Source organism: Elephas maximus, chromosome 17 (genome assembly GCF_024166365.1).
Source record: "Elephas maximus indicus isolate mEleMax1 chromosome 17, mEleMax1 primary haplotype, whole genome shotgun sequence".
NCBI lineage: Eukaryota > Metazoa > Chordata > Mammalia > Proboscidea > Elephantidae > Elephas > Elephas maximus.
The window spans coordinates 44,058,229-44,082,185 of record NC_064835.1 but is presented as its reverse complement, the minus strand read 5'-3'; the positions used below and the strand labels follow the sequence as shown (position 1 = coordinate 44,082,185).

The following is a 23,957-nucleotide window of genomic DNA, read 5'->3' as shown; positions in this document are numbered from 1 at the left end:
AATCAGTCAATGAAAACCCTATGGGTTTATTTAAACAGGAGTGGAGATAGAGGGCATACTTTTTAAAAATCTTGTTTCTGTTCTTGAGGGGAAAGTTTTCAGCATCTCTCTGTTAAACATGATGTTGGCCTTTGGCTTTGCATAAAAAAAAAAAAAACTTTATTACTTTGTGCAATTGCCCTTTTATACCTATTTTATCGAGAGTTCTTCCTAGGAATGGGTGTTGGACTTTGTCAAATTCCTTTTCTGCGTCTATTCAGATGATCATGTGATTCTTATCTTTCCTTTTATTAATGTGGAGGATTGCATTGATTGATTTTCTAATGTGGAACCATCCTTGCATACCTGGTATGAATCCTACTTGGTTGTGGTGTACTTTTTTTTTTGGTATGTTGCTGAATTCTATTGGGTAGAATTTTGTTGAGAATTTTTGCATCTATATTCATGAGAGAAATTGGTCTGTAATTTTTTTTCTTTTTTTTTTTTTTGTGGTGTCTTTTCCTGGTTTTTGTGTCAGGGTTATGCTGGCTTCATAGAATGAATTGGGAAGTGTCCCCTCCTTTTCTATGTCCTGAAATATGTTGAGTAGTAATGGTGTAAGCTCTTCTCTGAATGTTCAGTAGAGTTCTCCTGTGAAGCCATCTGGGCTGGGTCTTTTTTTTGTTGTGAGTTTTTTTTCTTACCTTTTCTTCCTCTTCTCTTGTGGGTCTGTTCAGATTTTCAGTTTTATTTTAAGTTGTGTAGCTAGTGTGCTTGTAGAAATTTGTCTATTTCCTCTAGGTTTTCAAATTTGTTGGAGTATACTTTTTCATAATATTGTTATGATTCTTTTTATTTCAGTTGGGTCTGTTGTAATGACTCCCCTTTCATTTCCTGTTTGGGTTATTTGCATCCTCTTGTGTTTTTGTTTTCTCAGTATGATCAGTGGTTTGTCAATTTTCTTGACCCTTTCAAAGAACAATTCTTGGTTTTGTTGATTCTTTCTATTGTTTTTCTATCCTGTTTCATTTATTTCTGCTCCGATTATTATTTCCCTTCTTCTGGTGGCTGGGGGCTTGTTTTGCTGTTCTCTTTCTATTTGTTCAGGTTGTGTAGCTAATGTTCTGATTTTGTCACTTTCTTCTTTTTTGATGTGTGCATCTATTGCTATAAATGGACCTCTGAGCACTTCCTTTGTTGTGTCCCCAAGGTTTTTTTTTGATGCGCTTTCATTCTCATCCGATTCAAGGAATTTTTTTATTCCATCTCTGATTTCTTCAGTGTCCATTTATTGATTTTTCCCTTGTTAATTTCTACTTTTATGACTTTGTGGTCAGAGGAGACCCTTTTTATTTCTCATTGTCTTGTATTTTGTTGAGTGTTGCTCTGTGGCCTAATTTATGGTCTATCCTAGAGATTATTCCGTGTGCATTGGAAAAGAATGTGCACTTTCCAGCTGTTGGGTGGAGTGTTCTATATATGTCTCTGAGGTCGAGTTGGCTGACTCTGCCTATTAACTCTTCATAGCTTTGCTGAGTTTCTTTCTAGATGTTCTGTCCTTTACCAAGAGTGTTGTGTTGAAGTCTCCTACTATTATTGTGGAACTGTCAATTTCTCTTTTCAGTGCTGTTTGAGTTTGCTTTATGTATTTTGGAGCCCTGTCATTGAGTGCATAGATGTTTATTATGCTTAAGTCTTCATGATGGATTGGCTCTTTAGTTATTATATAGTGCCCTTCTTTGTCTTTTACGGTGGGTTTTGCATTAAAGTCTACCTTATCTGAAATTAGTATTGCCACTCCTGCTCTTTTTTGGTAGTTATTTGCTTAATATATTTTTTTCCATCCTCTGATTTTTAATAAATTTGCTTCTTTGTTTCTAAGGTGTTTCTGATGTAGACAGCATAGTGATGAATCCTGTTTTTTTTTTTTTTTTTCTTATCCATTCTGTCACTCTGCCTCTCTTTATGGGTGCATTTAGGCCACTTACATTCAGCGTAATTATTGACAGGTGTGAGTTTATTGCTGTATTTTGTATTGAATTTTTTTTTTTTTTTTATTGGTGTTAACATTTTCATTGTTCCTCTTACTTTCCTCTGCTGAGTTCCTTTTGTCTGTGGATTTCTTTTTCTTTTCTTTTGTTTCTGTAGATTTTGTTTTTATTAAGACTTTTTGTCCTTTTTTTGTTCCTTCCATGAGATGTATTGTTTTAGATTTTATATATAGGTCTTTGATCCATTTTGAGCTCTTTTTTGTGCAGGGACTGAGGTATGGGTCTTGTTTCATTTTTGTGCAGATGGATATCCAGTTATGCCCGCACCATTTGTTAAAAAGACTGTCTTTTCCCCATTTAACTGTTTTGGGGCCTTTGTCAAATATCAGCTGCTCATATGTGGATGGATTTATGTCTGGATTCTCAATTCTGTTCCACTAGTCTATGTATCTGTTGTTGTACAAGTACCAGGCTATTCTGACTACTGTGGCAGTACAGTAGGTTCTAAAATCCGGTAGGGTGAGGCCTACCACTGTGTTCTTCTTTTCTAGTAATGCTTTATTTATCCGGGATCTCTTTCCCTTCCATAGGAAGTTGGTGATTTTTTTCTCCATTTCATTAAAGAATGTCATTGGAATTTCGATCAGAATTACCTTAAATGTATAGACTGCTTTTGGTAGAATAGATATTTTTATAATGTTAGGTCTTCCTATCCATGCGCAAGGTATGTTTTCCACTTATGTAGGTCACTTTCGGTTTCTTGCAGAAGAGTAATCTAGTTTTCTTTGTATAAGTCTTTTACATCTCTGGTAAGATTTGTTCCTAAGTATTTTATCTTCCTGGGGGCTACTGTAAATGGCACTGATTTGGTGATTTCCTCTTCGATGTTCTTTTTGTTGGTGTAGAGGAATCCAATTGATTTTTATATGTTAAGATACACTGCTGAACTCTTCTATTAGTTTCAGTAGTTTTCTTGAGGATTCCTTATGTTTTTCTGTGTATAAGATCATGTCGTCTGCAAACAGAGACCATTTTACTTCTTCCTTGCCAACCTGGATGCCCTTTATTTCTTTATCTAGCCTAATTGCTCTGGCTAGGACCTCCAACACAATGTTGAATAAGAGCAGTGATAAAGGGCATCCTTGTCTGATTCCCAGTCTTAGTGGGCATGCTTTCAGGATCTCTCCATTTAGGGTGATCTTGGCTGTTAAAAGAAAAATTGTATAAATACCCTTTATTATGTTGAGCAATTTTCCTTCTATTCCTATTTTACTGAGACTTTTTCTCATGAATGAGCGTTGAACTTTGCCAAATGCCTTTTCTGCATCAATTGATAAAAAAATGTGATTCTTGTCTTTTGTTTTATTTATGTGATGGATTACATTAATTGTTTTTCTAAATGTTGAACCATCCCTGCATATCTGGTAGGAATCCCACTTGGTCATGGTGAATTTTTTTGGATATGTTGTTGAATTCTATTGGTTAGAATTTTCTTGAGCATTTTTGCAATTCAGTTCATAAGAGATGCAGGTCTATAATTACCTTTTTTTTTTTTTTTGGTGTCTATTTTATACCTTGTTTTGGTATCAGGAGTATGATGGCTTCATAGTATGAGTTTGGTAGTATTCCATCTTTTCCTATGCTCTGATATACCTTTAGTTATAGTGGTGTTAACTCTTCTCTGAAAGTTTGCTAGAACTCTGCAGTAAAGCCATCCAGCCCAGGGCTTTTTTTTTTGTAGGGAGTTTTTTTATTTCCTTTTCAATCTCTTCTTTTGTTATGGGTCTATTTAGTTGTTCTGCCTCTGTTTGTGTTAGTTTAGGTAGGTAGTGTGTCTCTAGGAATTCATCCATTTCTTCCAGGTTTTCAAATTTGTTAGAGTACAATTTTTCACAGTACTCTGATATGATTCTTTTAATTTCAGTTGTGTCTGTTGTAATATCACCCATCTCATTTCTTATTTGGGTTATTTGCTTCCTCTCTTGTTTTTCTTTTTTCAGTTTGTCCAGGGGTTTATCAATTTTGTTGATTTTTTCAAAGAACTAGCTTTTGGTCTTGTTAATTCTTTCAGTTGTTTTTCTGTTTTCTATTTCATTTAGTTCTGCTCTAATTTTTATTATTTGTTTTCTTCTGGTGCCTGACAATTTCTTTTGTTGTTCTCTTTCTATTTGTACAAGTTGTAGGGAGAATTCTTTGATTTTGGCCCATTCTTCTTTTTGTGTGTGTGCACGTATTGATATAAGTCGGCCTCTGAGCACTGCTTTTACTGTGTCTCAAAGGTTCTGATAGGGAGCGTTTTCATTCTCTTTGGATTCTGTGAATTTCTTTGTTCCATCCTTAATGTCTTCTATAATCCAGGCTTTTGTGAGCTGGGTATTGTTCCGTTTCCAAGTGTTTGATTTCTGTTACTGATTTCCACTTTTATGGCCTTATGGTCAGAGAAGGTGCTTTGTAATATTTGAATGCTTGGAATTCTCTTAAGGCTTGCTTTATGCCCTAATATGTGGTCTATTCTAGAGAATGTTCCATGTGCACTACAAAAGAAAGTATGCTTGGCTGTTGTTGGGTGGAGTGTTCTGTATATGTCTATGAGGTCAAGTTGGTTCATTGTGTCATTTCGATCTTCTGTGTCTTTATTGAGCTTCTTTCTGGATGTCCTGTCCTTCACCTAAAGTGGTGTGTTGAAGTCTCCTACTATTATTGTGGAGCTGTCTATCTCACTTTTCAATGCTGAGTTTTTTTTATATATCTTGCAGCCCTGTCATTGGGTGCATAAATATTTAATAGTAATATCTTCTTGGTATATTGTCCCTTTAATCATTATATAGTGTCCTTCCTTATCCTTTCTGATGGATTTAACTTTAAAGTTTATTTTGTCAGAAGGTAATATTGCTACTGCTGCTCATTTTTGACTGTTGTTGTTTGCTTGATCTATATTTTCCATCCTTTGAGTTTTAGTTTGTTTGTGTCTCTAAGTCTAAGGTGTGTCTCTTGTAGGCAGTATATACACAGGTCTTGTTTTTTAATCCATTCTGCCACCCTCTGTCTCTTTATTGGTACACTTAGTCCATTTTTATTCAGGGTAATTATGGATAGGTAGGAATTTAGTGCTCTCATTTTGGTGTCTTTTTTTATGTGTTGTTGACAGTTTCTTTTTCCCACTTAATTGTATTTGCCTAGTAAATTAACTTTATATATTGTCCTTTCCTCATATTCATTGGTTTTGATTTTGTTTCTGCTGAGTCTCTATTTTTTTCTTGTATTTTATTTTGATGAGTAGGATAGTTGTCTCCTTTGTGGTTGCCTTATTATTTACCCCTATTTTTCTAAATTTAAACCTAACTTTTGTTTCTTTGTATTACCCTATCTTCCTCTCCGTATGGAAGATCTATGACTACATTTCTTACTCTCTCTTTATTGTTTTAATGCTGTCTCCTTTTACATAATAACATTATTGTTACCCTGTTTTTAGCTTTTTTTTTTTTTTTTAAATCTCCCTTTGCTTTTTTTGATTTCCCTGTCTGGGTTGAGTTCTGATTGCTCTGCTCAGTGTTGTAGTCTTGGGTTGATACCTCATATTATTGATTTTCTAACCAAAGAACTCCTTTTCATATTTCGCGTAGTTTTGGTTAGGTTTTTATGAATTTAAACTTCTGTTTATCTGGAAATGTCCTAATTTCACCTTCATATTTGAGAGACAGTTTTGCTGGATATATGATTCTTGGCTGGAAATTTTTTTTCTTCAATTTCTTAAATAAGTCTTCCCATTGCCCTCTTGCCTGTGAACTTTCTGCCGAGTAGACCAAGCTCATTCTTATTGACTCTCCAATGTAGGTGAGTTTTCCTTTTATCCCTAGGAGCTCTTACAATTCTCTCTTTGGTTTTGACAAATTTGATTATAATATGTCTTCGTGACTTTCTTTTAGCATCTCCCTTATGTGGAGTTTGATGAGCATATTGCATAGATATCTTCTCATCTTTCACGATATCCGGGAAGTTTTCTGCCAACAAATCTTCAACAATTCTCTCTGTATTTTCTGTTATCCCTCCCTGTTCTGGTACTCCAGACACTCGGAAGGTATTTCTCTTGATAGAGTCCCACATGATTCTTAAGGTTTCTTCATTTTTTTTTTATTCTTTTATCTGATTTTTCTTCAAATATGTTAGTGCCAAGTGATTTATCTTCAAGTTCAGAAATTCTGGCTTCTACTTGCCCAATTCTGCTCCTCTGACTTTCTGCGGAGTTATCCACTTCTGTAATTTTATTGTCAGTCTTCTGAATTTCTGATTGCTGTCTGTATATGGATTTTTCCAGCTTATTAAATTTTTCTTTCTGTTCCTGAATAATCTTTCCAACTTCTTCAATTGCTTTCTCTGTGTGTTCCTTGGCTTCTTCTGTGTATTGCCTCATTTCCTTCCTGATGTTTTGAAGGGTTCTGTACACTAATCTTTTGTATTCTGGCTCTGGTAATTCTAGGAATGCACTTTCATCTAGAAGATCCCTGGATTCTTTGTTCTGAGAGCTTGTTGAAGTGATTATGATCTGTTTCTTTATGTGACTTGCTTGATATTGACTGTTTTCTCTGAGCTACTTATAAGTTCTTGTATTAGTTTATGCTTGCTAACTGTAGCATAGCTTCTTGCTTTGTTTTGTTTTGATATAGACAAATGGGTTGCTTGAGTGAGCTAGCTTGATTATTTTCATGTTTGGAGCTCTGACGTCCTGTCCCCAGATGGCTAGAGGTGTTATCAGGTATATCAGTCTAAGAGTCCATTCACTTTTCTTGTATGAATTCAACTCAGGTGTCCCAGTAGCTGATCATCAAATGTGTGGTACATGCTCTGTCCCACAGTCTCAGAGGGGCAGGCATGATTGGGGTATGTACTGGTATCTGATTGCAGCAGGGGGTCACTCTCTGATCAAGACAGGGGGCTGACAACTGACCCTGAGTGTCTCTGAGGAAAGCGCATCCCTCTTCCCTAGAGAATGCAGGTGGGTTGGTTCTGCAGACCGACCATGGGCACCCAACATTTTTGGTTGTAAAGACTGGGAGGTACCAGTTATCCTTGGACCCCTGTTGCAGGTGGCTGGGTGACCTGAAGGGGGCTACCAGCCCTTAGGTCCCTGAAGTGGGTAGGTGAGGACCTTGTTTAAGAGGCAAGGTGATGTCAAACATCAAACACCCACCTCTCCGCTGCACGGCAGAAATTTTTTAAGTCTTCCAACAAGGGCCTATTCTCCCAAAATAGGCCCACACTGGTCTACGCAGAAGGAAAATGTGCTCAAAGTCTGTAGACCATTTATGCCTGGACAGGAGACGCTTCTGTCCTGAGCTCCTCCAGTTAGTGGAGCTGGCAAATTATTTTTTCCCCCAATTGAAAATTTTTTCCTTCTCCAAGGCCAGGAGGATGGCTCTAGGTGGTCAACAGGGAATTCAGCTGCTAAAGCCAGCCTAGGGTTGTGGGGGCACAGTGAAATATATGCACTTACTTAGCTTTGCTGAGAGCGCCATACTTCTCAGGTTCCAGAGGTGTGAGTAGGCTGTGTGGCTAGCTGCTTCTCCCTGAGGAAAGTGTGGCGGAACACTAGTATCACCCCTCTGCCGCCACTCTGGGAGTGGTGCCTGAGGGCTCCCCGTGATTCACATCTGGTACCTCTTCTCCGCTTCTGAACTGTCTCTTCCTCCCCCTGCCCCTCAGTTTATTTTCTAAGCTTGCCTTTGAAGCTCAGAGCTCCAAGCTTGTTACAAATATACTCACTTCACTTGCTTTTTCAGGTCTTTCTGGTAAAGAGGGCTCTCAGGACGCGTGTGTCTATTCTGCCATCTTGGCTCCCACATAGTTAACTTTTGCTTACCCCAGTGATTTTGTGATCTGTGGTTTCTTTCCTCCCTTCCCTCTCCCATTCTCCATGGTTCTATGAAGTTTAAAATTAACCTGTGTTCCTCTTGAACAAGCAGAACAACAATCAATAAGATCCGGGATAAGACAACCAGACAAGGAGGGCCCATCTTGAGACTGAAACCAGGATGGACTCAGAGGACCTCTGTGAAAACCCACAGAAGGCCAACATATCTGAAATGTGCTCAACATGCTCCCTTAAAGGGGAACTGCCATTCTCCAGATACTTCAAGCCTAGCCCCAACCCTGTAAAACCGTCTGGCCGGTCTCCAGCACACAGACAGTCTTTGCAGGAGTGCTATCCTTTCTTTCTCTTTTATACCCAATTACAATAAAGGCCTCTTGCTGCTTACCCCATCCCAGTCTCAGTATTGGCTTTGCGACAGGGGGCTAGAATCTGTGTTTTGTGGTAACAATGTGACTTCTTACCAGAGCAGAGGTAAGGGAAGTGTCCCACTTACTAGGCACTGTCAAAGAGACTGCTGTGTTTTATTTGTTTGTTTTGGCCACACAAAAAATTTGGCATGAAGTAGTCAGAAAATTGACAGCTGGGCCACCTCTGGCTCCAAAATGAGCAGGCCTTCTGGTCTTGCTGCTCACTTCCTTTAAATCTGCTCTCAGCCCTCACTCTGGGCTTCACTCCATGGTCATTCGCATTCCCATTTGATCTTCTCTAGCCTGACCTGAACCGTGACTCCCAAATGCCTTTACTGCTGCCCCGGAACAGCAGCTCTTCTCTAGGCCAAAGGCTAGAGCCCCTATCCCCTGAACATTCCTGTCCCTGCTTCCCCACTGAAGTTTATGCCAGAGAGAATATCTCAGGAATGGGAAAACACTAGATCCATGCTTGCCCTTGTGTAAAAGCAATGCAAGTATTATTTTACCGAAACCATTTTAACAGAAGGATTACTAGTACAAAACTCTAAAGAGAATGTAAGTGTCTTTAATCATAAGAAAAAATTAAAAATATAGTATTTGCTCTTTCTTGTATTTGTATGAATCAGAATTTTACCATTTTTGAAAAGAAGTTTTCAATAAATCTATTTTTCTGTCTCTGCATCCTTCATATTCCCATATCACCACTTGCTGTTGTTAGCTGACATTGAGTCGATTTTCACTTCATACCCATTGCAAATGCCAGTATTCTCCTTTATAATAATTCCCTCCCTGGAACCAAGAACACCATGATCCCTACCTTATTTGATCATATTCCTCTTGTAAAACCTAAACTTTGGGAAAAACTCCACCCACCACATACCTGCCTCCATGTCCCTAATGTGGCTTGAGAAAAACACATAATTATTCTGATTCTTCTTACCATAAATTTATGCACGCTACCTCAGGACTGCCTTTAATCCTGCCTCACAGTTGTACTTTATTTACGTGGCTCATCCACCTTTTCTCTTTTCTTTTGTCTTCAAGTTGTAATGCCTACTTCTCATCCTAACTTTCAGAAAATGACTTCATTTCCTGTTTCCAGGAAGAGCTTCTACTAGCTCCCCTCATGCACCTTCAGATCCAGGGGCGTCTACATCCCCATGTTCTGCCTTCCTTCCTTCCTATTCCTGTAGATGAGCAGACAGCCTTCTTACTTGAAGCCAGTCCCTCTGCTCCTATACTGCTGTTCCCCCCAAGGGCATTCTTAACATTTCTCACCCCCTTTGTTGAACTATGCATGTTCCCCTCACTTTAGCATTGTTTCTGTCATCAGGAGACATCATTTATAAAGTCTCTTGACTTCACATCTGCCTCCAATTTTGTCCTGTTGCTCTCTTCTCCTTTATATTAAAGCTCATTGAAAGACTTGTATGTAGTCGCAAAACCTAGACCATCTCTTTTCATATACCCTAAATCATGCAATCTCCGGCATCGTTTATACCACCAAGGACATATTTTCCAAACTCTGATTCTTCTTTTTCCAGTTTTCACATTCCAATCACCAGTAATTTTCAGGGCATCCTGATTGCATTTCTGATCAGTTTCAGGCTTCAGAAGTTGGTGAAAATCTTTTAATTCTTCGTCTGTAGCCTTAGTGGTTGGTGGGTAAATTTGAAAAATTGACATATTATCTGGGCTTAGTTGTAGGCCTGTAGATGTTATTCTATCACTGACAGCGTTGTACTTCAGGACAGATCTTGAACTATTCTTTTTGATGATGAATGCAGCGCCATTCCTCTTCAAGTTATCATTCTCGGATAGTAGACCATATTGTTTTCCGATTCATAATGACGAATACCAGCCCATTTCAGCTGACTAATACCTAGAATATTGATGTTTATGAATTCTATTTTATTTCTAACAATTTCCCGTTTTCCTATACTCATACTTCATACATTCCACATTATGATTATTAATGGATGTTCAGCTGTTTCTCATCATTTTGAGTCATGCCCCATCAGCACATGAATTTCCCAAAAGACTAACTCCATGCCCCTCATTAAGGTCAACTCTACTTTTAGGAGGCAACTCTTCCCCCGTCATGTTTTGAGTGCCTCCCAACCTGAGGGGCTCATCTTCTGGCTGTATAAAAGACATAGTTTTGCTGCTCTTAATTAGGCTTTCAATAGCTAATTCTTTCAGAAGCAGACCACCAGGTCTTTCTTCTTAGTCTGTCTTAGTCTGGAAGCTCAGCTGAAACCTGTCCACTGGGGTGAACCTGCTGGTATTTGTCTAGTGGCAGCACAGCAACCAGGATCACAGCAACATGTGAGCCCCCTAAATAAGACAAACCGATAGACGTGTATTCTGAATCTAATTTCTGGAATTTGTTTTTCAGATCTATTGCACCCTGCTTTTATTTTTCTGTGCCTTGTACACAATGTAAATTTTATCATTTATTTCTCTAAATTAAGTCACACAGCTCCCAAATCTAAAGTGTGAGCATAACACTATTTTTTTGTCTGTTATTTCAGTTGCATCACATTCATATTCATATCCTAGTTATTTTCTTGTATGTCAAGAATCTCTGATGTCTTGGTGGTATCAGTCTTCCAAAAATGATTGATGAGGATTCCTGAGGATTTAGGATGGGTGTGCCCTCTTCTAGAGCAGCTTCCTATGGATTGTGCTTTCTTAAACTAATTTCAAAGTTAGAGAGTTCCAGACACACCTAGGCCATATACACTGGGAGTGAAACTCCTTGGAAGATTGACTTTCAGACACATCTTCCCAAAGAAATCTTGCTTATTTTTTTCTGCCCATTTCCACAATGAACCTAGAGCTTTTTGATAATTTTCTAGCAGCTGTGAGAAGAATAGGTTCATTTTCTCTAGTTCACACTGACTTTGAGATTACAGTCCCACTCCCTGGGTTCAAGCACAACGTAGGGACCCTCAGGACTTCCACATAGGTAATTTCTGGGCCTGTCTTCCATTTTCTGGGTTTTATATACCCCTAGAATTAAAACTTTAGTGTATGGAGTGATTTTAAACTGTCCTTCAGGATAAAATTGGGTTTAGAGCTCAGACATTTTCCGGCCATAAATTTTTATCAAAAAGTGAACCAAAAGTTCTCCATTGTAATCACTTCTATACTCTTCTTTCTTCTTTTTATATATTTCCAGTATTTTGTATTATTTCACGAGGATCATAGAAATCAGGAAACCAGCCCATCACTTAGGAGTCCTGAACATGTTTCAATTTTTTTGCCTGATTTTAAATAGAAGGTCTTCTTAAGAGAAGCTACTGCTCCTAGTTTTAGAGCTTCTAAGTTGACTACTTTGTCTTTTCCAGTCTTTGGTCTGGATTTACATTGGTTGGTTTCACAACCCGTTGCCCATGCAGTTTCCTTTCACATTCAATGATGGCTTTCCATAGACCCTCCAGGCCCAGTCTGGCTGCTCAGGTTCTATAAATGGGGACTTTGCAGCATGCTTAGATCTTCATCAGGCAGATGGAGGAAGCAAGCTGGTGTTACAAGCTCCTTTCCTCATGTCACTGTTGCTCTGGGTCTCTGTTAAGAAATGAAAAGTACCTCAATCCCTTTAGAGAAGTATCTTTACAGAGCTGAAAAATGATTTTAGGGCATAGTAGTAAATGATGGGTCAATTACGTTTGAAGTGTATGTCACTAAAATTCACATTTAAAATGGCATATTTTAATGTGTGTATGAAATGCTGTGTGTATATGTATGTGTGCATGGTAATTGTCTTCTCTGATTGCAAGTGCCAGTGAGGACATTGTGATAACACAGTCTCCTGTGTCTTTGACAGTGTCTCCAGGAGAAATGATCACCATTAGTACAAGCCCAGCCAGAGTGTTAGCAGTATATTAGCCTGCTATCAGCAGAAACTAGCACAGGCTCCTAAGCTGAATATCTCCTTTGCACATTTACCAGGCATCCAAGATTCCTGACTGCTTTAGTGGCAGTGGGCCTGGGACAGTCTTCACCCTCACAATCAGCAGCTTCCAGGGTGAGGATGTGGTAGATTATTGCTGTTTGCAACATTATGCCTACGCTCTCACAATGTTTCAGCCTTGAACACAAGCTCTTCCCCAGGGCTAGAGGCCTGTGAGTCTTCACTGCACCAGTGGCTTCCTTCCCACACACTCCTGAGCATGCACATTTCCTCTATCTGGCCCAAGAGCCTCATCTCCTAGAGATGGAGTTTTCTCTCCAGAGGGACAGATAGGTCTACATTTTGAAGTGAGACATGAACTAGATGCTTCAAGCCACATAGGCCTGTGCACTTGTTCCAGTTAGAGACCATTTGGCTTGATTTTCCTTCTGTACTCGAGTAGACAGTAACTCTGGCTCATCCTTGTTTGCCTTTCATTTTAGGTTCAAGAGGGCAGATCCTGCTCAGTAGGTGCCAGAATCTCTGCTGTCTCCCAGGAGAGAAAGTCTATATTAGCTGCAGGGCCAGAGTCTTGTCTACACTGACTGGAAACACTACTTGGGTTGTCATCAGCATCAACCTGAACAGGGACCTACGGGCCTCATTTACCATACTTCCTCTACACGTGTTGTTGTGATGCTGAGCAGGTTTCAGTAGCACTTGCAGACTAATACAGACTAGAAAAAAAGGCCTGGTGACCTACTTCTGAGAAATCAGCCAGTGAAAACCCTATGGATCAGAACCATCAGATAATATTGTGCATTGAATTTTCATGAGTCAGGGACTCACAAGATGGCAAGTAAAAACGAGAAAGAAATATGGTTCCCTTCAGTCACTAAATTAAACTTGGGCCCCTAGGGGATTAATGTAAAGAGGAATTGACAAAAAATGAAAAAAGAAATGGGAAAACTATCACATTTCTAGAGTGATAGAGTTAATGAGTTAGAGTCTGGCCTTTGAAAGATTGAGTGACACTGAAAGACATGGAGAGAGGAGAAAAGGGCAGTAAAGTGGGAGCTTAGAGCAGGAAAACACCTTCATTGATGTTGACCAGGAAGACTTGGAGGAAAAATGTAAGAGAGGAATACTCCCTTCTGTCAGGGAGATTTTAAATATGAAGTTCCCAAGTTTAATATTGGGTTAGGTCCAGAGTTATGAGGCATAACAGAAGAGAAAGGAAAAAGTCCAGGAAAACAAGGAAATAAAATGGGAATATATGAGAGTCAAGAATGCACAGGGAAGAAAAAACTGATCTTTCAGCGCGTAAAGCACACTGGACACTACCCCCAATCAGTCATGTGATCTATCCATGTGAAACATGCAGGTTCCTGTGATATGAAAACTCCTGACAAAGTCTACAAGAGATTTTTAGAGGATTTTTTTTCTTTAGTTTACCACAAAATGGGACCCAGAAGAAGTCACATCCCATAATTTTCTCCTGGAACCTACAAATACTCCAAGGAATTAGTCAGGAGATGCAGGCTTTGGGACAGAGAGAGGAAGCGTGCATGTTCAGGGCTGAGCAGAAAGGAAGCAGCTGGTGCAGTGAAGACTCACTGGCCTGTAGCCCTCAGGAGGAGGTTTTTGTTTGAGGCTGAAGCACCGTGGGTGGAGTATCATAAACTTGCTGACAGTAATAAACTGCAGCGTCTTCAGCCTGGAAGTTGCTGATGGTGAGAGTGAAGTCTGTCCCAGACCCACTGCCACTGAACCGGTCAGGGACCCCAGATGCCCTGGTCGATGCATAGTAGATGAGCAGCTTAGGAGCCTGTCCTGATTTCTGCTGGTACCAGGCTAATAAGTCTTTCTTGCTGAAGCTGGAATAAAGACTCTGGCTGGCCTTGCAGTTGATGGTGACCGTTCCTCCTTGAGACGCAGCCAGGGAGGCTGGAGACTGGGTCATTATGATGTCCCCACTGGCACCTGTAATCAGAGTGGACAATTACCATGCATACATATATACACACACTTTTCCATAGGTACATGAAAATATCCCCCCGAATACCAGAACATTTAGTGATATTAGGTATCAGCACACAATTGGTTCCATTTGGAAATAACCATCATTTCCCACTATGCCTTAAAATTATTTCTCAGCTCTACAAAGATACTCCTCTGGGGGGATTGAAGTACATTTAATTTCTCACCAGAGGCCCAGAGCAACAGGGACATGAAGAACAGGGTCTGTGGCACCATCTTGCTGCCCCTGCCTGCCTGATGTAGATCAGTCACATTGAAGAGGCCCCGTTTATAATATCTGAGCAGCCATCCTGTGTGTGGAGGGGCCTATGCAAAGCAATTAGTGAATTGAAAGCAGATTACAGGGACCATTTTTTGTGAAACGGTTTGTGAAACTAATGTACATCGAGAGCCAAATATATTACGGAAAGTATAATTTTATCACTAGAAAATACACAGAAGTGTACTTAGAAGCTCTAATATCAACTTAAAACCTCTCGCAGTCCAGTGGATTCCAACTCAGGCCAACGCCATGTGTTACACAGTAGAGCTGCTCCATAAGGGTTTTCTTGCCTGTATTCTTTATAGAAGCAGACTGACAGGCTTTTCTTCCAGGGTTCACTGGGTGTGTTCAAACTGCAACCTTTAGGTTAGTAGCCCGTCACAACTGCCTGAAAAACCCATGACCTAATAAATAGCTTTAGTTATAACTTAAAAACACTCTTAAATGGTTTCAGGTTCCATAAATGATGGACTTGTTTCCTCAAATCAACAGTTTTGGCAAATGATAAAAAATGCTGGAAAAAAATATTAAAGGAAAGGGAAGAATAGGGGAAATTTTTGCCTCAATGTTTCATAAAAATTTATAGTTGAAAATGTCTGAGCTCTAAAGACACTTGTAACCTGAAGGATATCTAAAAGGCACTGCAAGCATTTGAGATTGATTCCAGACTTATGCAAGGCCCAGAGAAATGGAAGACAGGCCCAGAATTCACCTGTGTGGAAAGTCCTCAGGGATCCTATATTGAGCTAGGCCTTACCAGGGCTGAGATCAGAAAGGAAGTGTGAACCAAAGAGAAAGTGGAACCTATCAAGTCCACAACGGCTAAGATCTAAGAAGAGGGCTCTAGATTCATTGTGGAAATGGACAGGAAAAAACAAACATGATTTCCGTGTAAAATTATGATTCAATACCAATTCTTCAAGGAGTTTCATTCCAGGTATGCACAGCCTCGGTATGCCTGGAGCAGCTCAATCTTCAAGTTGAGACTCCATCTCTCTTACTTTGGATATGTTATCAGGAGGGGCCAGTCCCTGGAGAAGGACATTATGCTTCTTAGAGTAGAGGGTCAGTGAAAAAGAGAAAGAGCCTGAAAGAAATGGATTGACACAGTGGCTGCAGCGTAGGGCTCAAACCTAGCGAAGGTTGTGAGGATGGCTCAGGGCCACGGAGTGTTTTGTTCTCTTGTGCATAAGGTCACTATACTGATTTGAGGGCACATAACAACAGTAACAACAACAATACCGTGATATGAATACAAACGTGATGCAACGAAAATAACTGAAGGAATTCTGTTCATACTTCAGATTTGGGCATTATATGAGTTTATTTAAAGAAATAAATGACAAACTTGACATTGTATGCAAGGTACAGAAACCTAAAAAGGAGACATTTCAGATCTGAAAAAGAACCAACTGAATTTCCAGAAATTAGAAATAGAATTACCAAAATTTTAAAACTCAGTAGGAGACTTCCACTTGTAGGCTAAATGGAATATCAAGGATAAGATTTACCCTAAAGCATGAAAAAAAAAAATTAATTAAAATTTTATTTAATGGTTAACTCCCTCAAATCCTAGTCTACCAACAGTGGTCTCAAAAACAATAATAATAATAATAAAAACTCCTGGGGATCTACTTCTGAAAAATCAGTCTTTAAAAACCATATTGATCACAGTTCTACTCAGACACACGTGAGTCACCATAAGTCAGAATCAACTCAGTGGTGAACTCCTTTTAATCTTACAGAACTAGATTGCCAGGCCTTTCTTCCAAGGCCCCATTGTCGGATTTCAACTGCTAACCTTTGGTTAGTAGTTGAGCACAAAACATTTGCTCCACATCGCTAGCTAAATCTTAGTTTTGGGCAGAAAATCCAAGATGATATGTGGCCATTACTGCCATATTCAAAAAGCAAGTCAGAAGAGAGCACCCTATAAGATTTTCTACCACTACCCTGTGCTTTCAGATTTCACCATCATGCTCCCTGGCTCTTGGCATAAATGTCCCCTTGCGAAACCCCACCGTGGGCTCGGCCCTGCTTATCTGAGCCTCATAAAGGAAGCCTTTTCTGAGGAATGGAACCTGGGCAACATCACACAAGAGAGAAGCTTCAGGGTGGTGACACCATCCAAATTCTCAGGCTCCTGCTCTACTCTGTTCCAGGTAAGAAGGTATTTGCAAACCTGGATATGGAGTTTTCTCTGCAGAGTAATCCTTCCATGAAGACCTAAAATTTTAAAAAGAGATATGAAATAAATGCTACAGCAACACAGGCCTGTCTACCTACCACACTTACACTATTTTGGCTGGATTGTTTCTTCTATCCCTGATTGCACAGCTTCTCTGCATCATCCCCATGTGCACACAGTGCCCTATTGGGTGGTCTGTGGTAAGGTAGTCCTCAGGCTGGGTCACAATGCAAAATCATCAAGGAACCATGTGTTCCAAGTATGTGGCTGGGACTGAGAACCAACAAGTGTCCTCGCACTCACCCAACTGACCTACTAGGCAGTCACGACAGCCCTTCTTCTGCAATGTCCCTCCAACACCTTTTATTGGCTGGAATTTTGTTGAGGATATTGGTCTGTAATTCTCTTTTTTTGTGGTTCCTGTGTCTGGCTTTGGTATCAGGTTATGCTGGCTTCCTGTAATGAGTTCGAGAGTATTCCTTCCTTTTTTACAGTCTGAAATAGCTTTAGTAGCACTGGTGTTAACTCTTCTCTGAATGTTTGGTAAAATTCTCCAGGAAAGCCTTCTGGGCCAGGGAGTTTTTTTTTTGGTTTGGTGGGGGGGAAGATTTTTTTTTATTATCTCTTTAATTTCTTCTTTTGTGATGGGTTTACTTATTTTTTTCTACTGAAGTTTGGTGTTAATTTAGGTAAGCAGTGTGTTTCTAGAAAATTGTCCATTTCCACTAGGTTTTCAAATTTATTGGAGTGCAATTTGTCATAGTATTCTGTTATGATCCTTTTTATTTCAGTTGGGTCTGTTGTGATCTTGCCCGTCTCATTCAGGTTATTTGTTTCCCCTCCTGGCAGTGGGTTTGGTTTTTGGCTCCTGTTTTTCTTTTGTCAGTTTGGCCAATGATTTGTTGATTTTGCTGATCTTTTCAAAAAAACCAGCTTTCGGTCTTGTTGAATCCTTCAATTGTTTTTCTATTTCATTTATTTCTGCTCTAATTTTTTTTTCCTTTCTTCTGGTGCCCAAGAACTCCTTTTTCTTCTCTCTATTACTTCAAGTTGTACGGGTAATGTTTTGATTTTGGCCCTTTCTTCTTTTACGGTGTGTTCATTTATTACTATAAATTGACCTCTGAGCACTGCTTTTGCTGTGTCCCAAAAGCTCTGGTAAGATACCTTTTCATTCTCATTGGAAACTATGAATTTCTTTATTTTCTCCTTGATTTCTTCTATAAACCAGTAGCTTCTCTCTCTTTTTTTTTTAATACTACTTTAAATGAAGCTTTACTGAACAAACTAGTTTCACATAAAACAGTACACACATTGTTTTATGACATTGGTTAACAATGCCATATCATGTCAACACTCTCCCTTCTGAAACTTAGGGTCCCTATCACCAGTTTTCTTGTTCCATTCTGCCTTCTAGTCCTTGCCCCTAGGCTGGTGTGCCCCTTTACTCTTGTTTTGTTTTATGGGCCTGTCCAATCTTTGACTAAAGGGTGAACCTCAGGAATGACTTCATTACTGAGCTGAAAGCATATCTGGGGGCATACTCTCAGGGTTTCTCCAGTCTCTGTAAGGCCAGCAAGTCTCCAGCTCTGTCCAGGACCCTCTTTTGTGATCCCTGTCAGAGCAGGCATTGATGGGATCCAGGCACCATCTAGTGGTGCTGGATTCAGTCTGCTGGAGGCAGTGGTAGATGTGGTCTTTTAGTCCTTTGGATTAATCTTTTCTTTAGATCTTTAGTTTTCTTCATTCTTCCTTGCTCCCGAAGGGGTGAGGCCAGTGGATTATCCTCAATGGCTGCTCACAGGTTTTTAAGACCCTAGATGCTATTCACCAAAGTAGAATGTAGGACCTTTTCTTTATAAAGTATGTTACACCAATTGAGATAGATGTTCCCAGAGACAATGGTCTCCACAGCCCTCAGCCCAGCAATTTGTTCCCTCAGGGAGTCTGGATGTGTTTCTGGAGCTTCCATGACCTTGCCTTGTACAAGTTGTGCTGTCTTCCCCAGTATTGTGTACTGCCTTCCCCTTCACCAAAGTTACTACTTATCTATTGTCTTTTTAGTGTTTTTCCATCTCCACCCCTCCCCTCCCTCTTAACCATCAAAGATTTCTTCTCTTTGCGTGTAAACCTTTTCATGAGTTTTTACAGTAGTGATGTCATACAATATTGTGTTTTTTTTTGTGATTAACTTAACTCACTCGGCATAATGCCCTCCAGGTTCATCCACGTTAGGAGATACTTCACAGATTCATCATCGTTCTTCATCATTGTGTAATACTGCACTGTGTGTATGTACCACAGTTTCATTATCCATTCATCTGTTGATGGGCATCTAGGTTGTTTCCATGTTTTTGCTAGTGTGGAGAACCTTGCAATGAATATAGGTGTGCATATGTCTATTCGTGTAATGACTCTTGTTTATCTAGGATATATTCCTAGGAGTGGCATTGCTGGATCATATGGTATTTCTATTTCTAGCTTTCTAAGGAAGCACCATATCATTTTCCAAAATGGTTACATCGTTTTGCATTCCTACCAGCAGCACATTAAAGTGCCAATCTCCCTGCAACCTCTCCAAGATATGTTATTTCCTGTTTTGTTTGATTGGTGACAGTAATGCCATGGTGGGATGGTATCTCATTGTGGTTTGATTTAAATTTTTAATGGCTAAAAAAAAAAAAATTTTTTTTTTTTTTTTTATCTAATCGCTACTTGGGTTTTAACGGCTAGTGATTGGGCTCATGTTCTCTTTTGTCTGTTAGCTGCTTCAATGTCTTTGGTGAAGGGTCTGTTCACTTCCTTTGCCCATGTTTGAATTGAATTATTTGCCTTTTTGCTGTAGAGGTATTGGAGTTTCTTGCAGATTTTGGACACTAGACCTTCGTCTGATTCGTAACTGTGAAAATTTTTTTCCTACTCTGAATTTCTCTGTTTACTGTTTTGATGAAGACTTTTGATGAGCATAAGTGTTTAATTTTTAGAAGATCCCAGTTATCTAGCTTATCTTCTGGAGTTTGTGTGTTGTTGGTTGTGGTGTGTATCCTATTAATGCCTTGTATTAGGACCTCTAGCGTTGATTCTTTTTTTTTTTTGTTCTATGACCTTCATATTTTTTGGCTTTATATTTAGTTCTTTGTTCCATTTTGAATTAATTTTTTATATGGTGTGAGGAATGGGTCCTGTTTCATTTTTTTACATATGGACCTCCAGTTTTGCTAACATCATTTGTTAAAAAGAGTGTCTTTTCCCTATTTGTTGAACTTTGGACCCTTGTCGAAGATCAGGCGACCAAAGATGGATGGAGTTACATCTTCATTCTCAGTTGTGTTCCATTGGTCAATGTGTCTGTTGTTGCATCCATAAGGGATGTTTTGATTACGGTACTGTAACTGTATAGGAGGTTCTGAGGTCAGGTAGTGCTTGTCTTCCTACTTATTCTTCTTACCATTTTTTTTTCAATGCTGCTTTACTTATCTGGGGCTTCTTCCCTTTCCATATAATCTTAATGACAAGTTTTCCCATCTCTTAAAGAGTATTGTTGGTACTTTGATCGGGGTTGTACTGTATGTGTAAATCACTTTGGGTAGAATTGTCATTTTCACAATGCTGAGTCTCCCTATCCAGGAACATGGTATGTTTTTCCATTTATGTAGATATGTCTTGTTTTCCTGCAGTAGTGTTTTGTAGTTTCTTTGTATAGGTTCTTTACATCCTTGTTTAGGCTTATTCCTAAGTTTTTAATTTTTTTAGGGGCTATTATAAACGGTCCTGTTTTCCTGATTTCCTTTTCATTGTTGTCTTTATTGTTGTATAGATATCCAACCGATTTTTGTGTGTTTATCTTGTATCCTGGGACTGTGCTGAATCTTCCTATTAGGTCTGGTAGTTTTCTTGTGGAGTCTTTTGGATTTTCTGTGTAGAGTATCGAATCATCCACAAATAAGGACCGTTTTACTTCTTTACTTCCAATTTGGATGCCCTTTGTTTTTCTTTCTTTCCTTCTTGCTCTAACTAGAAGTCCCAGCACAATGTTAAGTACGAGAGGGGATAACTGGCATCCATATCTTGTTTCTGTTCTTGAGGGGGAATGTTTTCAGCATCTCTCCATTAAGGATGATGTTGTCCTTTGGCTTTGCATAGATGGCATTTATTATGTTGAAAAATTGCCTTTCTATCCTATTTTATCGAGAGTTCTTACCAGGAATGGGTGTTGGACTTTGTGAAATTCCATTTCTGCATCTACTCAGATGATCGTGTGATTCTTCTCTTTCCTTTTACTAATGTGGAGGATTCCATTGATTGATTTTCTAATGTGGAACCATCCTCACATACCTGGTATGAATCCTACTTGGTTGTGGAGTGTTTTTTTTTTATTTTTTATTTTTTTTATTTTGCTGAATTCTATTAGGTAGAATTTTGTTGATAATTTTTGCATGTATGTTCATCAGAGAAATTGGTGTGTAACTTTTTTTTTTTTTGGTCTACTATTTTTTGTGTCAGTGTTATCCTGGCTTCATAGAATGAATTTGAAAGTATCCCTTCCTTTTCTATGTTGTGAAATATGTTGAGTGGTATTGCTGTAAGCTCTTCTCTGAATGTTTGGTAGAATTCTCCAGTAAAGCCATCTGGGCAGAGACTTTTTTTGTTGTTGTTGGGAGCTTTTTTCTTACTTTTTCTCTCTCTTCCCTTATCATGGGTCTGTTCATATTTTCGATATCATTTTGTTTTAAGCTGTGTAGGTAGTGTGTTTGTAGAAATTTGTGCATTTCCTCTAGGTTTTCAAATTTGTTGGAGTATACTTTTTCATAACACTGTCTTATGATTCTTTTTATTTCACATGGGTCTGTTGTAATGACCCCCATTTCATTTCTTATTTGTATTATTTGTGTCTTCTTGTGTTTTTTCTTTTGTCAGTTTGACCAGTGGTTTGTCAATTTTGTTGATCCTTTCAAAGAACCAACTTTCTATTGTTTTTCTATCCTCTATTTCATTTATTTCTGCTCTGATTATTTTTTCCTTTCTTCGGGTAGCTGGGGTCTTCTTTTGCTGTTCTCTTTCTATTTGTTCAAGGTGTGAAGCTAATGTTATGATTTTTGTCACTTTCTTCTTTTTTGATGTTTCATCTCTTGCTATAAGTTGACCTCTGAGCACTGTCTTTGGAAAGATGTGTTTTCATTCTCATCTGAGTCTAGGGTTTTTTTTTTGTTCCATCTCTGATTTCTTCAGTTTTGATTTGATAGATGTTTTCCTTTGTTCTTCTTGTTGTTAATTTCTACTTTTATGACATCTTGGTCAGAGAAGATACTTTGTATTTCTCAGTGTTTTTCATTTTGTTGAGTGTTGCTCTGTGTCCTAATATGTGGTCTGTCCTGGAGAACATTCCATGTGCATTGGAAAAGAATGTGTACTTTGCAACTGTTGGGTGGAGTGTTGTATATATGTCTATGAGGTCAAGTTGGCTGATTGTGCCCATTAGTTTTCTGTATCTTTGTTGAGTTTCTTTCTAGATGTTCTGTCCTTTACCAAGAGTGTTGTGTTGAAGTCTTCTACTATTATTGTGGAACTGCCAATTTCTCTTTTCAGTGCTGTTAGAGTTTGTTTTATGTATTTTTAGCTCTGTCATTGGGGCATAGATATTTATTATGGTTAAGTCTTCATGATGGATCATCCCTTTAGTCATTATACAGTGCCAATCTTTGCTTTTATGGTGGGCTTTGTTTTAAAGTCTATCTTACCTGAGATTAATATTGCCACTCCTGCTCTTTTATGGTAGTTATTTGCTTGATATATTTTTTCCATCTTTTGATAATTAATAAATTTACATGTTTGTTTCTAAGGTGTGTCTCTTGTAGACTGTGTGTTGATGGAGTCTTTTTTTTTTTTTTTTAATCCATTCTGTCACTCTGTGTCTCTTTATGGGTGCATTTAGGCCATTTACATAAAGTGTGATTACTGATAGGTGTGATTTTATTTCTGTGTTGTGTATTGCTTTTTTTGTGGTGCTAACATTTTCTTTGTTCCTCTTACTCTGCTGTGCTGAGTTCCTTTTGTTTGTGGATTACTTGTTCATCTCTTTTTTTATGTATATATTATTTTTATCGAGACTTTATCTTTTCTATTTCCTTGAGTAGGTTCTGTAAATTTCTTTGGGGTCACCTTGAAATTTACCCTTAACTTCCTAATTTGAACCAGTCTAGTATTACTTGGTATCACCTTGCTTTCCTCTGTGTTAGAAAGTTCTATCTGCACTGTTTATTGCCTCTTTTATTGTTCTGAGATTGTTCTCATTTATAGGTTAGTCTCTCCGGTTCCCTATTGTAATTATTTTGGTTTTGGATAGTCCTTCAATGTTTCTTTTCTGTGTTGGTATCTGGCGGGTAAAATCTTGTATCCTAGGTTGAGGCTGTGGTCTGATGTCATTTTTTCTCAGGCTGAAGGACTCCCTTTAATAATTCTTGTCAGTTTTGTTTCATTTGCACATATTGCCCTAATTTCTCTTTATCAGGAAATGTCCTAGTTTCACCACCATATTTGAACAAGTGTTCTGAAGGATATATTATTCGTGGCTGGCAATTTTTTTTCTTTCAGGGTTTTATATGTCATCCAATTGCCTTCTTGCTTGTGTGGTTTCTTCTGAATAATCAGAGTTTAGTGTCATTGTTTCTCCTCTGTATGTGACTTTTTGTTTTTCTCGAGCTGCTTTCAGGATTTTTTCTTTACTTTGGTTTTGGTGAGTGTGATTGTGATATGCCTTGATAATTTTTTTTTGCTGTCTATCCCAAATGGGGTTCATTGAGCTTTTTGGATGGTCAGCTTTTCATCTTTCATGATATTAGAGAAGGTTTCTGTTAGCAGTTCTTCATTAATCCTCGCTGTGTTGTCCATTTTCTCTCCCTCCTCTGGCAGTCTGATCACTTGCAAAATTTAGCTTTTGATTGTATCCCACATAATTCTCAGGGTTTCTTCATTCTTCTTCTGATTTTTCCTCAAAGAGAGTTGTACCCAAGTCTTTGATTTCAATTTCTCTGATCCTATCTTCCATCATTTAGAACCTGGTCCTCAGCCCTTCTATGACACTACCCATTTCTTAAATATTGTTGTTTACTTTTGAATTTCTTACTTTTGTTTTTTGAAGATTTCTAGTTGTGAATGTATTTTGGCATTTTGTTTCTGTATTGTTTTCCTGAATTCTTCCATGTTTTGTCTACTTTCCATGAATATTTCTGCTTTTTCCATAAATTTGTCTATTTTTTCCTCGTTTTTGTTTTTTGTTTCTGCTCTTGGACAGTTCCAAATATTAGAGATTTGAATTCCGTG

General features: G+C 38.6%; 2 gene segments (V, D, J or C); both read right to left on the bottom strand.

The window, feature by feature from the left end:
- The window catches only part of LOC126060229 (immunoglobulin kappa variable 4-1-like), a 465,741-nt gene that overhangs the window by 283,618 nt on the left and 158,166 nt on the right, over positions 1-23,957 (bottom strand).
- On the bottom strand, positions 13,777-14,456 carry LOC126060451 (immunoglobulin kappa variable 4-1-like). The segment is given in 2 exon segments: positions 13,777-14,130; positions 14,355-14,456. Coding segments are annotated over 2 exon segments (402 nt in total).